This window comes from Anopheles merus, chromosome 2L (assembly GCF_017562075.2).
Source record: "Anopheles merus strain MAF chromosome 2L, AmerM5.1, whole genome shotgun sequence".
Lineage (NCBI taxonomy): Eukaryota > Metazoa > Arthropoda > Insecta > Diptera > Culicidae > Anopheles > Anopheles merus.
Genome location: NC_054083.1, coordinates 37613562 through 37625827, shown reverse-complemented (window position 1 = coordinate 37625827; position 12266 = coordinate 37613562). Strand labels below are relative to the sequence as shown.

At 45.7% G+C, this 12266-nt stretch overlaps 2 protein-coding genes across 3 annotated transcripts in view; both read right to left on the bottom strand.

Moving 5' to 3' along the window:
- The window catches only part of LOC121593283 (potassium voltage-gated channel subfamily KQT member 1-like), a 159396-nt gene extending 147420 nt beyond the window's left edge, over positions 1–11976 (bottom strand). For both annotated transcript variants that reach the window (XM_041915525.1, XM_041915526.1), the window contains exon 1: positions 11018–11976. The gene's annotated coding sequence lies outside the window, so the exon portion shown is untranslated. The remainder of the gene's footprint in view (positions 1–11017) is intronic.
- On the bottom strand, positions 5499–7292 carry LOC121593287. Its single transcript, XM_041915528.1, has 2 exons — positions 7183–7292; positions 5499–7109 (listed from the first exon to the last, which is right to left on the bottom strand). The coding sequence occupies exons 1-2, from the start codon at positions 7290–7292 to the stop codon at positions 5624–5626; spliced, it is 1596 nt and encodes a 531-aa protein (XP_041771462.1). The 3' UTR covers positions 5499–5623.
- Positions 11977–12266: the final 290 nt, after the last annotated feature.

Sequence of the window (12266 nt, the reverse complement as noted above, 5' to 3'; positions counted from 1 at the left end):
AAATTTTAAATCAATTTTTTTTTAATTTATCATGATTTCTACAAGAGTAAAAATTTTAGCCTTACAGGCAAAAATAGGTGCGTTAGAGTCCACCATTGATGCCTTAGGGCCAAAATTTAGCGACACAGACAATAATCATAAGTAATACAAATCTCTCAAAATATCTACTGTACATCGCTCGAAATTATAGCTACCTAAAACGTTTAGCAATTTACAGTTACAGCTCACCAAAACACCAACGCACTAATCACTGCCATTCTTTCCTATATCTTTTCTGCCCAATCTTTCGGCTCCAGCTCTATAGCATCGCGGTCATCAACATTCGATTTTCTTGCCCAATCCATTACAAAGTCAAAGCTACCGAAATGCTAATAGCCCCGGTACGGTACAAAACCCGAGCAAAACCCGAAATGGGTAAGATGCAAAGAGATTTGCAAGTCGTCCTGCAAGCACAGACAGCCCAGATACCATCGTCTTCAACGACAACGGTTTCAGCAAACGCAAACGGCACCGCGCACCAGTATCATTCAAAGGGGATTTCAGCCGTGAAATGGGACGCTCAAGCGGGAGTAAAGACGGTGGTCTCCACCCGTGACCCGTGTTCAATATGTTGTATAAATAAATTTAAATCCACAACTCTCTCGTTCTCTCACTCTCGCTCTGCCAGCGATACGCAACCAAACCCCATTCGCCAACGGCTGCGTTCCCAAAAACCAAGTCCCAAGCCAACGGATGATTCGGTCCTTACCAGCATCAAAGCTGTGTAAACTCTTACCGGCAGCGCTGCTAAGTGCTTTCGAGATACGGAGCTTGCGGAGCTAATTTATGTGTCATTTATCCCTCTAACGATTGGTTTCTGGTGTCGGTGGATGTTCATGCACGCGACACTCGCGCAGAAATGGATGCAGGCTAATGTTTAACTGAGGTTTTAAGCCACCTTACACCGCGCGGGCTCTCTTTTTTTATTCGCCCTGTTCAGATCGTTGACCGTCGTTTGGTGTGGTGTGGTTGTGTATCCCTATGCCGATCATGAGGACAAAGTGGAGCCGTTCAAAATATCCGACCCGCATTCAAGCTCAAGCGACGCAGCGCTTGGCCGCCCGTTTCCTACCAGCTCAAAAGAAGAATTTCTCTCCAAGGACCCATATCTTGGGTCCGCTTCGCGAAGTGGCTAACGGAATTTACAACGTAACGATGGTGCGCATTATTACGCAGGATTAATGAATGCATTACCATAAATCCACATTTTCGTTAGTATCGCTCGGGCGCGGTGGGGCGGTGTGTCACACTCGCCGGAGGCATGGGGGCGTGGGGTCGAGATTACAAAGCAGCCATCTAATGAACTACTGGCGAGAAAGTGGGAACCGAAAGCCGGGCGCTCAGAACGGTGCAAATTGATTTGAATATTTTATTTCGGAACAGAAAATTACATTCAATTGGAGCAGCAAATTTATTAAGCGACACATTTCATGTCACCATGCTGGATGAATTCCGCGAAAACTGGGGTATTATGGGCAACATTATGAAGGTCATATTCAATTTCCGTTTTACCGTTTTGGCATGCCAATTTTCTTGAGAGAAATGACGCAATAAACATAATGTTGTGAAATGAATGTTAGCTTCAAAGCCCAACCCGATTATTTGCACCTTATAAAAATGTCATTATCTTTCGATTTCGCACATAATTAGAGCCAAATAATGGGCAGACAATCCCACTTCCTCCATGCAGACATTATCGATGAGCTGGTTGAATGCAGTTCCGACAGCTAGCGTCGCAAATAAATCACTTCTCATCGATCGATTTTCGACGAGCCTCCTCCTTTCGACTACCTAATCAATAAGCGTCGTTGGTCCAAAACAGAGCCACCCGTCCCGCCATATCACATACACACACACAGGAAGTTTGTCTAACGTGTTAAGCTTCGATGACACCTCATCAGACACTTCCCGATCAAGCGATTCACCTGTCAGGCCGCGATCCTTTCGACCTCTACTGCCGTTTGCGCCATCGTACATTAATTTATCCAACGACTCGTCATCAATCAACCGCTCGAGCGCCGGTTGTCCTCTTGGCTCTGCCGAGTTTTCCTCTCCCTATACCCCCTTTCCCCCTCGTTAGCATTGGCAACGGAAGGATGCAAATAATCTGTTTCACTGTTTTTCACTTTCTCCTTTTAGAACTGGCGCCACGCGTCCACCGATGACGGGGTCGAGTCGTTTTTTTTTCAGTGTTGTTGTTGCTTCACATCTCCTCCCTTGGCTACAGACGATATGTCATCCCAATATACACCCTTTGGACGTTTGGAATTGAAGCACTCTGGTCACGGGCCAAAATCTATCAAACGATGTTGTTATTTTTGCTTTATGATGTTGTTGTTGATTTATAGAAAATCCTGAGTCCTTTTGGATACTAAAAGGAAAGCCAAATAAACGAACCGATACACTCAGAACACTGTAGTAGTTTTAATTGTTTCATTGCGTTTCATTAATTAAAATAATTCAAAAATTAGGCTATATATGATAGATTTTCAGCGTTTGCTTCCTCTATTGTTAACGATATTGATTGTGCAGTAAATCAGAGTATCCAACAGTAATGCAACACAGTTTAAATGAAACATTCTTAGACCATACAGGTATTTCCGTTCTCACTTTCGTTTTTTATGTAAAACATTTTCTCTTTTAAAATACTTCAAACGTAGAAATAAGAAATAAAAATAAGAAAATATTAAGAAAGTCCATCTTTCTGCTGCATGCAGGCGCTATCTTACGCATACTAAATTGATCGTATCATATATCTTTTTGAATGGTAAGTAAGGGTAAGCTGTTTAAGATAGCTCTTTTTTGTGCTGTGTTTGTGATTTTTTAGGAAACTTGAAAGGGTTGCAAACACTTATTGGATGAATGCGATCAGAACGATTGCTTGCATTATTAAAGGATGCAAACTAGATACAACGAACACCTCCTATTACTCTTTTAGGGACTTTTATTTTAATTTCAATACTATAATAAATCAAGAAGCAGAAAGCTTATGCTCAACAATCGGAGCATTTTCAAAATTAAAAATCCTCCCTTAACAGGGACCAAGAATCAACTGGCAGTGAGTAATGTTGAAACGATCCGCAAGGATATCGATTACACTGACCCACAATGCCCACTGCCGTGCCAACTTCAGTCAGTCGCCAGCAAACAACTTTCTCCGCCAATCGAATACGTCGAAACTGCGGCGAAGGATAATAAAGGCAGCAGAAAACCGCAAAACCGATTGTCATACATCCAGTTCCAGTATGACAACCGTTCACTTCCCGTTCAAAATGAAACATCAGACACAGCTATCGTTCCACTCTCACACACACACACACCAAATGCCCCCTCACAACCCGTTCAAAATCAATTATTGTGATTGCAGAAGAACGGCACCGCAATTACAAACCTGTTGTAAGCAGGCGAAGAAGTTTAAGGTGAAGGACTTTGGTCAAGCACACGGTTGGTGTGCCGCCCCCCCTAACGCGGTGAGCTGCAGTGACGGGGGAAATATGCATTCACTTTCCACGATTGATTCTACACCTGAATCGCTCTGTGTAGAGTGCAACCAAGTGCAGCAGCTGTGATATGTTCTCATACACACAGCTACATTTTTCTATCGATTCGCGTTGATATGTATGCGGCGCTGGTGCATCTCGATTAATAATGCAACTCACATTGGTGGCCATATCTCCCTGCGATGAACAAACAGTGTGTGCTGCATTTGTTTACCACCGAACAAGTATGTGTGTCACACACACACACGTTGGATGCAGTTTTGAGAATAAAGTTGAATATAACAAGCAACATTTTCAGAATAAAAATGATTTTTTTTTTCTCGTTGTTATTATAGTCGTAAAGGCACAGGTATCACTGGTTGTTTTGCTTATATGCATGTTCTTACAACAGCTAAGAGTAGTATAAGCAATTAGTAGGGATTAGACATAGGAATGCTTAAGTAAGAGGTAGACTTTAACAGAATTCAATACAAAATTAACGGAAAGGAATTGTTGAAAAATAATGAAAGGTCTTATAATTAACTCTCGATAGTGATAAAGCCTGTACTGCATCACATTAGGAGACGTAAAAACCCACCGGTCATGCCTTACGATAACTAATTGAACTCAAAATACATGGCCAGATGAAACCAAACAAATGTTTTTTTACGTACCTACAATTTGTGTTAATTGATGTCGGACTCTAACGATTTTGTATGAGTTTTAAGATAAAATACCAGTCGTTTCTTTATGAAATTGTTTAACTAATATACCTTTTCAACAACTTTATTTATTGAGAGTGTTTCAAAATAGGTCTTAGTTGAATTTTCAACAATTTTGTAACGATTTTCTAAACATAAACAAGGTCTTTTCGAAGGATCATTTTTAACAAAACAAACAGTTTTGGAATTTCTGGTACAACTTGAACACTTTTTGGAAGTATTATCTCTTCTTTAGTAAACATACCTAAGGAAAAAGTATAAGAAACACGAATAAAGATTTATCATGATCGGTTGTCTGACAATTTTAAGAAAATTCGGTGAAGCTGGTGATCTCTAAAGATTTCAGGCGTTTACCGGAATTGACGGAAGTTGAAAATCATTTTTTTTTATAGAATAACCATGTTCCCATGAACATATGCAGCACATCGATATTGCAACGCTTACAATGTGATGCGATCTTAGCATCATCTACCTGAACATTTCAACGCACGGTCTGAAACGCTCGTAAAATAAGCACATACAACCCCAGAATGGTTTCATTAGAATTTCTAATTCAAGAAAGCATTACACTTTCAAAACATATGCCAAACGCTTTTACAACGTTCCGTTACACATTTGGCACACAGCACACGACACTGAGCAGCGTACGATGGTTCTTCTGCTTTACCAAGTCGGCAGGCCAACTCTATGACCTCAGAGGCGGTCACTATCGATCGATAGCCGATAGCCCCAAAACCCAATGCCCAACAGTAACAATCGCAGCAGACACAACCACACATCGTTAGAAGCCCATTTCAACCACCCACTGGGAACACATGTTCTGATCATAACAGCAGTGGGAGAGAGCCAAAATCTCACTCACTTACAACATTAAATTTGGCAGCAACAACAACAAAAAAAGATTGTCTACCGCACGTCTCTTACGTGCCCTGCTCGCTGTCTTTCATCGCGCTGGCGATTCCCCAGAATGACCCCGCAAACCACAAAGGTCATTTCGATTGCGTGTACTTTTTCGTATCTCTCGGACTCGTTGTTTACTTTGCACCGCTCCCGTGGGGAATTCCCGAAGCAGCGATAACCGGAGGATGCCGTACCTAATTCAACTGGCACCGGACTGAGGAGATGTTGGGCGGCTTCTCGTTCTGAGTAAGAAACACATTTAGCAACGCTATTGGACGTCTAATAAATGAATGATTTGGCTGTATCCTCCCATTTCCAATGACTCTGGAAACATAAAAAACTCTTGAAAAGTTCCATCTTCACCAAAATTGAAATGTTTGTTTATTTGCAAAAGAAAAATCCCAACATAGCAGTGACAAAAGGACAAACGGTTATTAATTCCATCAATTCACGCTCATCCTTCCTGCTGGGCCCGCACTCGTCTTAGCCCAGCTGGGTCGCTAAATTCTGCTCCCGCACCACCAGCTCCTGCAGCGTAGCGTTCGCACTGGCCAGCGCCAGATCAGCCTCACCGTTCAGCTTCTTGAGCCGTGCATTGTCCTCCGCCAGCTGCGTCTCCTTATGCTGGTACATATCCCAATCGCGGATGGCATTATTTTGCGCGCTCTGCTGCTCGACGTAAATCTCCTCGAACCGCTTGACGATCGCGCGCAGCAGCTGCAACGGACTCTGCTCCTCGGTCGCGTGGGGCAGCTCGATCTGTTCTACAGCCTGCTTGAGCGTTCCGTCCAGCTCAGCATGTGCCCGGCGACCGTTGGACACCTGCTCGTCGAGCGCCTTCTTCTTCTGCTCTAGCGTAATCTTTGCCTGCTTTCGGAGCGTCACCTGATCGATCACCGTCCGGTACTGCTCCTTGAGCGCATCGATCTCCCGCTGGCGGGCCTGGTTTTCCCGCTCACACTCGAGTCGCTCCGTTTCCGAGCCTTGGCCAGAGAGTAGCGCGTGCTCTTTGCGCTTCAGCGCGATCAGCCGGTCGGCAAACGGTGCCGGCAGGTCCTCGCAGCAGTACGGCCCATAGTGGCCGAGCGTTGGCACGGTACACTCTTCGTCATTCTGGCCGGTCAGCTTTTTGACGGTTTGTTTTGCGACCGTTTGCACGCGTTGATTTTTGCTGAAGAAATCACGCAACGTTCCACAGTGAAACCCGTTGCCGCGCAGGTCAAAGTGCTCGAGGTTTTGCGAAAACCGTAGCGCTTTCTCGATCAGTACCAGCTTGTTGTTGCGCAGACTGATCCAGGTCACGCCGGCCGCTGACTGAAACTCCGGGCCCATAAAGGCAAGCTTGTTCGACGACAGATCGAGCGTTTTGAGCTTCGCAAACACGACCTGTCCCTTAACGTCGTAGATGAAGTTGTACTGCAGGTTAAGGTGCTCGAGCGTGTCACTGGAACCGGCAAGCTCGGCAAAGTTCACCGTATCGATTTCGTTTAGCTTCAGATCCAGATACTGCACCCGACTGCGGCATCCCTCGTCGAGGTCACGCAGCGTGGTGATCTTATTGTTCGCGAGATAGATCTTCTTCTTTCCCTGACCCTGCGAGCAACTCACACGCGAGATATTGTTGTTCGCTGCGTGCAGCGTTTCGATCGAAGGCCCAACCAGCAGCTCCTGGACGTAGTTGTTATTCAGATCGAGGGTGCGCAGCGTGGAGAGCGACTCCAGATCCAGCGTTTCGTACAACACGTTCGAGGAGAGATTCAACAGCTCCAGCTTTGTGAACGGCGCCAAATCAGCTGCGCTTATCTGGCTCAGCGGATTGCCACTCAGATCAAGCTCCTTTACGTTCCACGCCGACTGGCGAAGGCTTGCAAGCGCTTGCTTTAGGCTGCTGTCCGTTACCTTCTCGATCTTGTACCTGTTTCCATTCTGCTTTATCTCGTGTATTGCACCGTGCACCGTTGCTGTTACACTGCAAGAATTGGAATATTGGACTTCCTAAACAAATCCTTCACCACTTCAGCGCTACCACACGGATCGCTTACCATACGAGCAATAGGACGACTTGGCACGCCTGTAACGACATCATCTTTCGTTTCGCGTTCTTACTCGATCGCGCTTCACTCACTACTGACAGCGATGGTGCAGATGCCATGCCTCGCCAGTGATTAGCTTCGCCCGCCGGGGATTTCCTCCTGATAAGCGGTACCGGCGGGGTCATGTTTTGGTTGACTTTGGATGCAATCCCCTAGAGCTTGAAACGTCGAAACGTTTCTTAACGGAAGCTGGCGATTGGGTTGGAATACTTTTCTTACAGAAATGTAAACATAATTTTACCAATTCTTGTGCTATTAACGATTTTCTTGTGCTAAAATTCTAAGTAGCTCAAGACAAAAATGTGATCATTTTCCTTAGAATATAATTATTATAAAACAAGGAGTAACAGTTACCAACAATATGGCATTCTATTTTTCTTCTAGCAATGAAGATATTCTAATTTGTATCTTTAATGTAGTTATTACATTATAATACTTCGATTAGTACGCAATATCATTTGAGTGATAACTTGCGATTTAACACGAGTTTTTATTAAGTGGAAAAAATACTTATTTAAGGTCCAATGTTTATAATCTAGAATATGAACTTCACCTTAAAAATGAAGTGTAAAATTATTTTTTTATGATATACATATTTTCAAAGTATAACGACCCATTTCAGGCAGATGAACAAAATCCAACACGGTGGAATACTACCTTAACAATTAGTCATGGAAATATGAACCACATGATTCATGTAACACTAGCACAAGCTGGCAATTTCCTTTTGATAATTTCATTCGCAAACCAGAGGTGTCAAACCTCAAGCTGTACCATTCGAACACCTGTGCTGTGACTTCAAACACTAATTAGCTGCACGATGCACTTTACGGTCGATTGTGGTACGATCGCCGGCAGCCACGAACACAACGAACAATTCTTCTGCTGTCACACGCGTTTTAACATCAAACGTTCAGCATGATAGCAATGTTTGTGCTCGCGTGTTTCCGTACGGGTGTATTGGTGATGCTGCTACTGCATCCGACCACGCTGTTGACCGTGTCGTACTACCGTGGTCACCGCTCGCAGTTAACAAAGTGACAAAAATAAGACCAAATCCAGGTCAACAAAAACGCGAAACGCACCGATTTCTGTGTACGGTGACCATGCTGGCGCTAGCACGTTTTCGACCAAGACAGTCAAAATCGTTGGTTTGAACGCTTCGGCCCAAGCTCGTACCAACACCCTGCCCGGTAGGGTAACGATCGGTTAGTAATTTTATGAACAAACATAAATATTAACGTCAATGTGTGCGGGTGTCTTGTTGTTTGGTGTGTTGCCCTGCCATACCGACAGCTACAATAAATACTTCACGCCGTTCACAACACACTTTCGTACGTCCCAAAAAACAAATAAAAATCAATTTAAGACCACAGGGACCGAGACAATGACTGCGTTGTGCTTGGCGTTCGCTTTTTTTTTTTCTCTCTCTCCACAGTAAGCTCGACACTAATGGGCACAGTCAGCAGTTGGAATTTTTTGTTGTTATTTTACGATCAAATCGAGAAGAAACTATCAAACTGTTGGACTTTTTTTTGTTACTATCAGCTCATTCACAATTTCAGAGTCATCGCCACTTAATGATACCACATGTGCGGTTCACGCTGCCGGATGTGTAATGGGTGCGCCAAACAAGCAAACCGATTGTTCGCGTCTCATACCAGCAGCTGGAGAACGTTACAGCCAAGATGTCGTATAAAAAAAATTGAACAACCATTTCCTCACATGTGTTCACAGAATCTAACCCATTCGAAGCGAAACTATCACTGGCATCGAAGATTTTGGTCTTTTTATCACCACCAACCACATCATCAACCTTGCAGCTTACGTACAAACGCACAAAGTCAAGTTTTGTTCGGGTTCAATCAACCGCCATTATAAAAAAAGAAGCAGCACGTCTTTAAATGGAAATTAATTTTCATTGCTTCTTGTGTACTGTTGAGCGCGCCCGTTTAACGACAAAATGCTACGGAGGTGATAAAAAATTTGCTGTCTATCACTTGTCCCCCTTCTAAAAATAAACGCTATGGCTGTAATTAATACAAAAAAACTCGTTTCTCTCCACAAACACAAGCAGACACACAGAGTAGTCATTTCAGAAAGACTAATTAGCACGAGCTTCCATTCGGCACCAAACGTTTAGCTGTGATGATTAGTAAACATTTGTTACGCACAACTGTTTGAACAAATTGCCCTCTTTCCCCTCCTGCGTGTAGACAATCGGCAGCAGCAACAAAACTTACTTCTAGCACAATTCTAATCTCCCCTCCAAACGTGCACTTTAATATTTAATCACAAAACTTCTGCATAAACCCGTCCGACGCAGCTCTCAACTCAACGCTCCGACATTGCATTTCTCATATATGCACTTTTCACTCGTACTTTATCCACGCGAGACCGGCCCGAGGTAGGATGTAGGTCAGCTGGTCCCAGAACCAGATCCGCTGCCACACATTATTGTCTGGTGCAAGCAGCAGCAGCAGCAGACAGCCCATTTCTTTTCCTTTCTGTTTCTTTCTGTCTGGCGTTTACAGCGTTTCGCTTGAGCGCTCTCTGCCCTCTGCCTTGCCCTGTTCGCGTAAAATTGCATAACGCTCCCCTGGCGTCGATCCTCAACACACACACATCATCTGCATGTTTTTTTTTTGCTCAACATATCTGAACCCTGAGCGCTGCGCTTGTTACCGAGTTTCAGCCTGCGTACTGCGAATGTTTACAACATGCAAAATCGCAACCTGAAAGAAAGAAAGACAACACTCCAGCCAAACGGATGCGTCCCCTTGAGCGTCCCCGCACTCTGCACTGTGATCGAGTTCAGCTGCTCCCGCTGTATTGCCGCACGTTCCCGTTCTTGCGTTCATGAAAAATGAAACCCACAGCCAGCAAAACAGCGCATCGCGAAACAAAACACACAAATCCCTCTATCGGAAAGGAAACGGGGAGTGCGATAAACCGACTCCCCCTCTTTTTTCTGCAATGTGTGAAAGCGATCGTTGTTGTGCGCGATCGGCCAGCATTAGCAGCCAGCTGAGCCAACAATGCCTGGGGAGGGGGGCGCAACAGCGGCAGACCCGTTTCGCATCGCTGGGCGAAATTGGTCGCGTTGAAGTTGAAGGTTAGGCCCGGTTGGGACAGGGAATGAAGGGGATTGGCATGCGCCAATCGCACGCCAACCGTACCACTTGTCGATCGCGGGCGAGATCAAGTTCAACGAGCACTGTGACCGAACGCTGGATGTGGTAAGTTCTGGGTAAAAGCAACTTCTTACACCGCACCATTTCTGCGTAATGTTGCCCATGCCTGTAAACATTGTGCTGGGACCGGTTTCTCATTATCATGTGTGTACCCGGGAAACCCGGGAACTGCTGACCGGGCGGAATGCAATATGAGCGGTACAAGTACAAATGCCGGGCTAGGGCACTGCGAACGCTCTTCCACACACACATACGGTGGCAACTTCGGGACGAACGTCGGTTCGATCGAGTTGATGACGCTGCTTGAGACATTAAGTTTTTTTTAATCGTTGCTGCTGCTGCTGTATCGTCTTTACCCCCTTGAAGCATTATGCAAGATCATGTGCAGTGCGTCGAATGAGTGCGAAATTGCACAGCAAAGCAAAAAGTACAGCAGCCCCATGCCAGTGGGTCATGCCCGTTTCTTTGCGATGATTAATTCGCCCCCTCCCCCGTACGACAACAAATCCGTTGACACACCGTTGACTCGCACCGTTGACTCGCACTTGCTGCTAAAACTCGACGGCCCGGGCGAGCCATTATTCACTTACGTTTTCTTTGCTTTTTGCGCGGTTGTGATTTACAGTGACGATCAAACGGTGACACACGAGCCAGCAGCGACGATGCTGATGATGATGCTGATGCCGTTGCTTAGCGCGTTGGCCACTGCTGCCCACTGCCGGTGCACCAGAATCCTTCGGCACACATGTGGTGCCACCACCGAGCAGCGTACAAGCCCGCCTACACACGCTGCCGATGCGGCCAAAGTACCGGTGGCCCGGGATGACGCAGGATGCCGCGGTACGATCGTGCCGTGTCGAGCACGGTTGGCAGCAGCGACGGGGACGATCGTGATAGTGATAGCAGCAATTATAGATTTAGTAGCAGAAGTAGCTGTAGCAGTAGTAGCAGTAGTAGCAGTAGTAATGATAGCAATGATAGTAGGAATGGATCGTTGGCCGAATATTTTCATTCCAATTTTTCCTTCCCGCTACGAAACGCACGCACTTTCGACCTTTTTTGATTTTTTTTCAGTGAGCCATCTTTAATTTCTTGGAGCTCTTCTGCAGGACCTCTAATATACACACAGCTGCGGCACGCTTCACTGCCGTAGGGCCACTAACATTTACGCACATACATACAGCACACACGCACACACAAACACCTAAGGGGCAACCCCACTTAACAGCTCAAACACAAGCACCGCGACATCAACGGACGGCCGCAACAGCAGCAGCAGAAGAACGGACCCGCGCTCCGATCGCGCGCACGCCGGGTAAGACGGTGGAACACCCGCTCTGTACTATTATTCCCTGCGCAGCGACCAGGATGCACTAGGATGCATCGCACATTTGCACACTTACACACACATACACACACACACACACACTCGCGGGAGGGCGCGCAGCGGGCACTTCTATCGCGGGTACAACACTAGGGAGCCGATCCTAACACCACCGCGACATCGAGCACGGGACGGCCACACATCCGCACGCTTCGAGAGGAAATTTTGAAATGAACGTACGCTGAGCGCCCGCTTACAACCGGAGCTGCGAAGTCGGGGCGCATGCGGCCACTGCTGCTGCTGCTGCTGCTGCTGCTCGCCGGTTTGTGTTCATCCGAGCCCGATGTCGACGCTTTCTCACCTGGGGTGAACACGCGAGGGTTCTGTATCATTCCTGTATCCTTAAATCGCTGTCTTTTGATGAAAGGCGACAGGAAAAGTGGGTGAACATTGATAAGAGATCAAAACTCAAACAAATCAATCTATGTTGTCACTTGTTAAAAAATAATCAAATG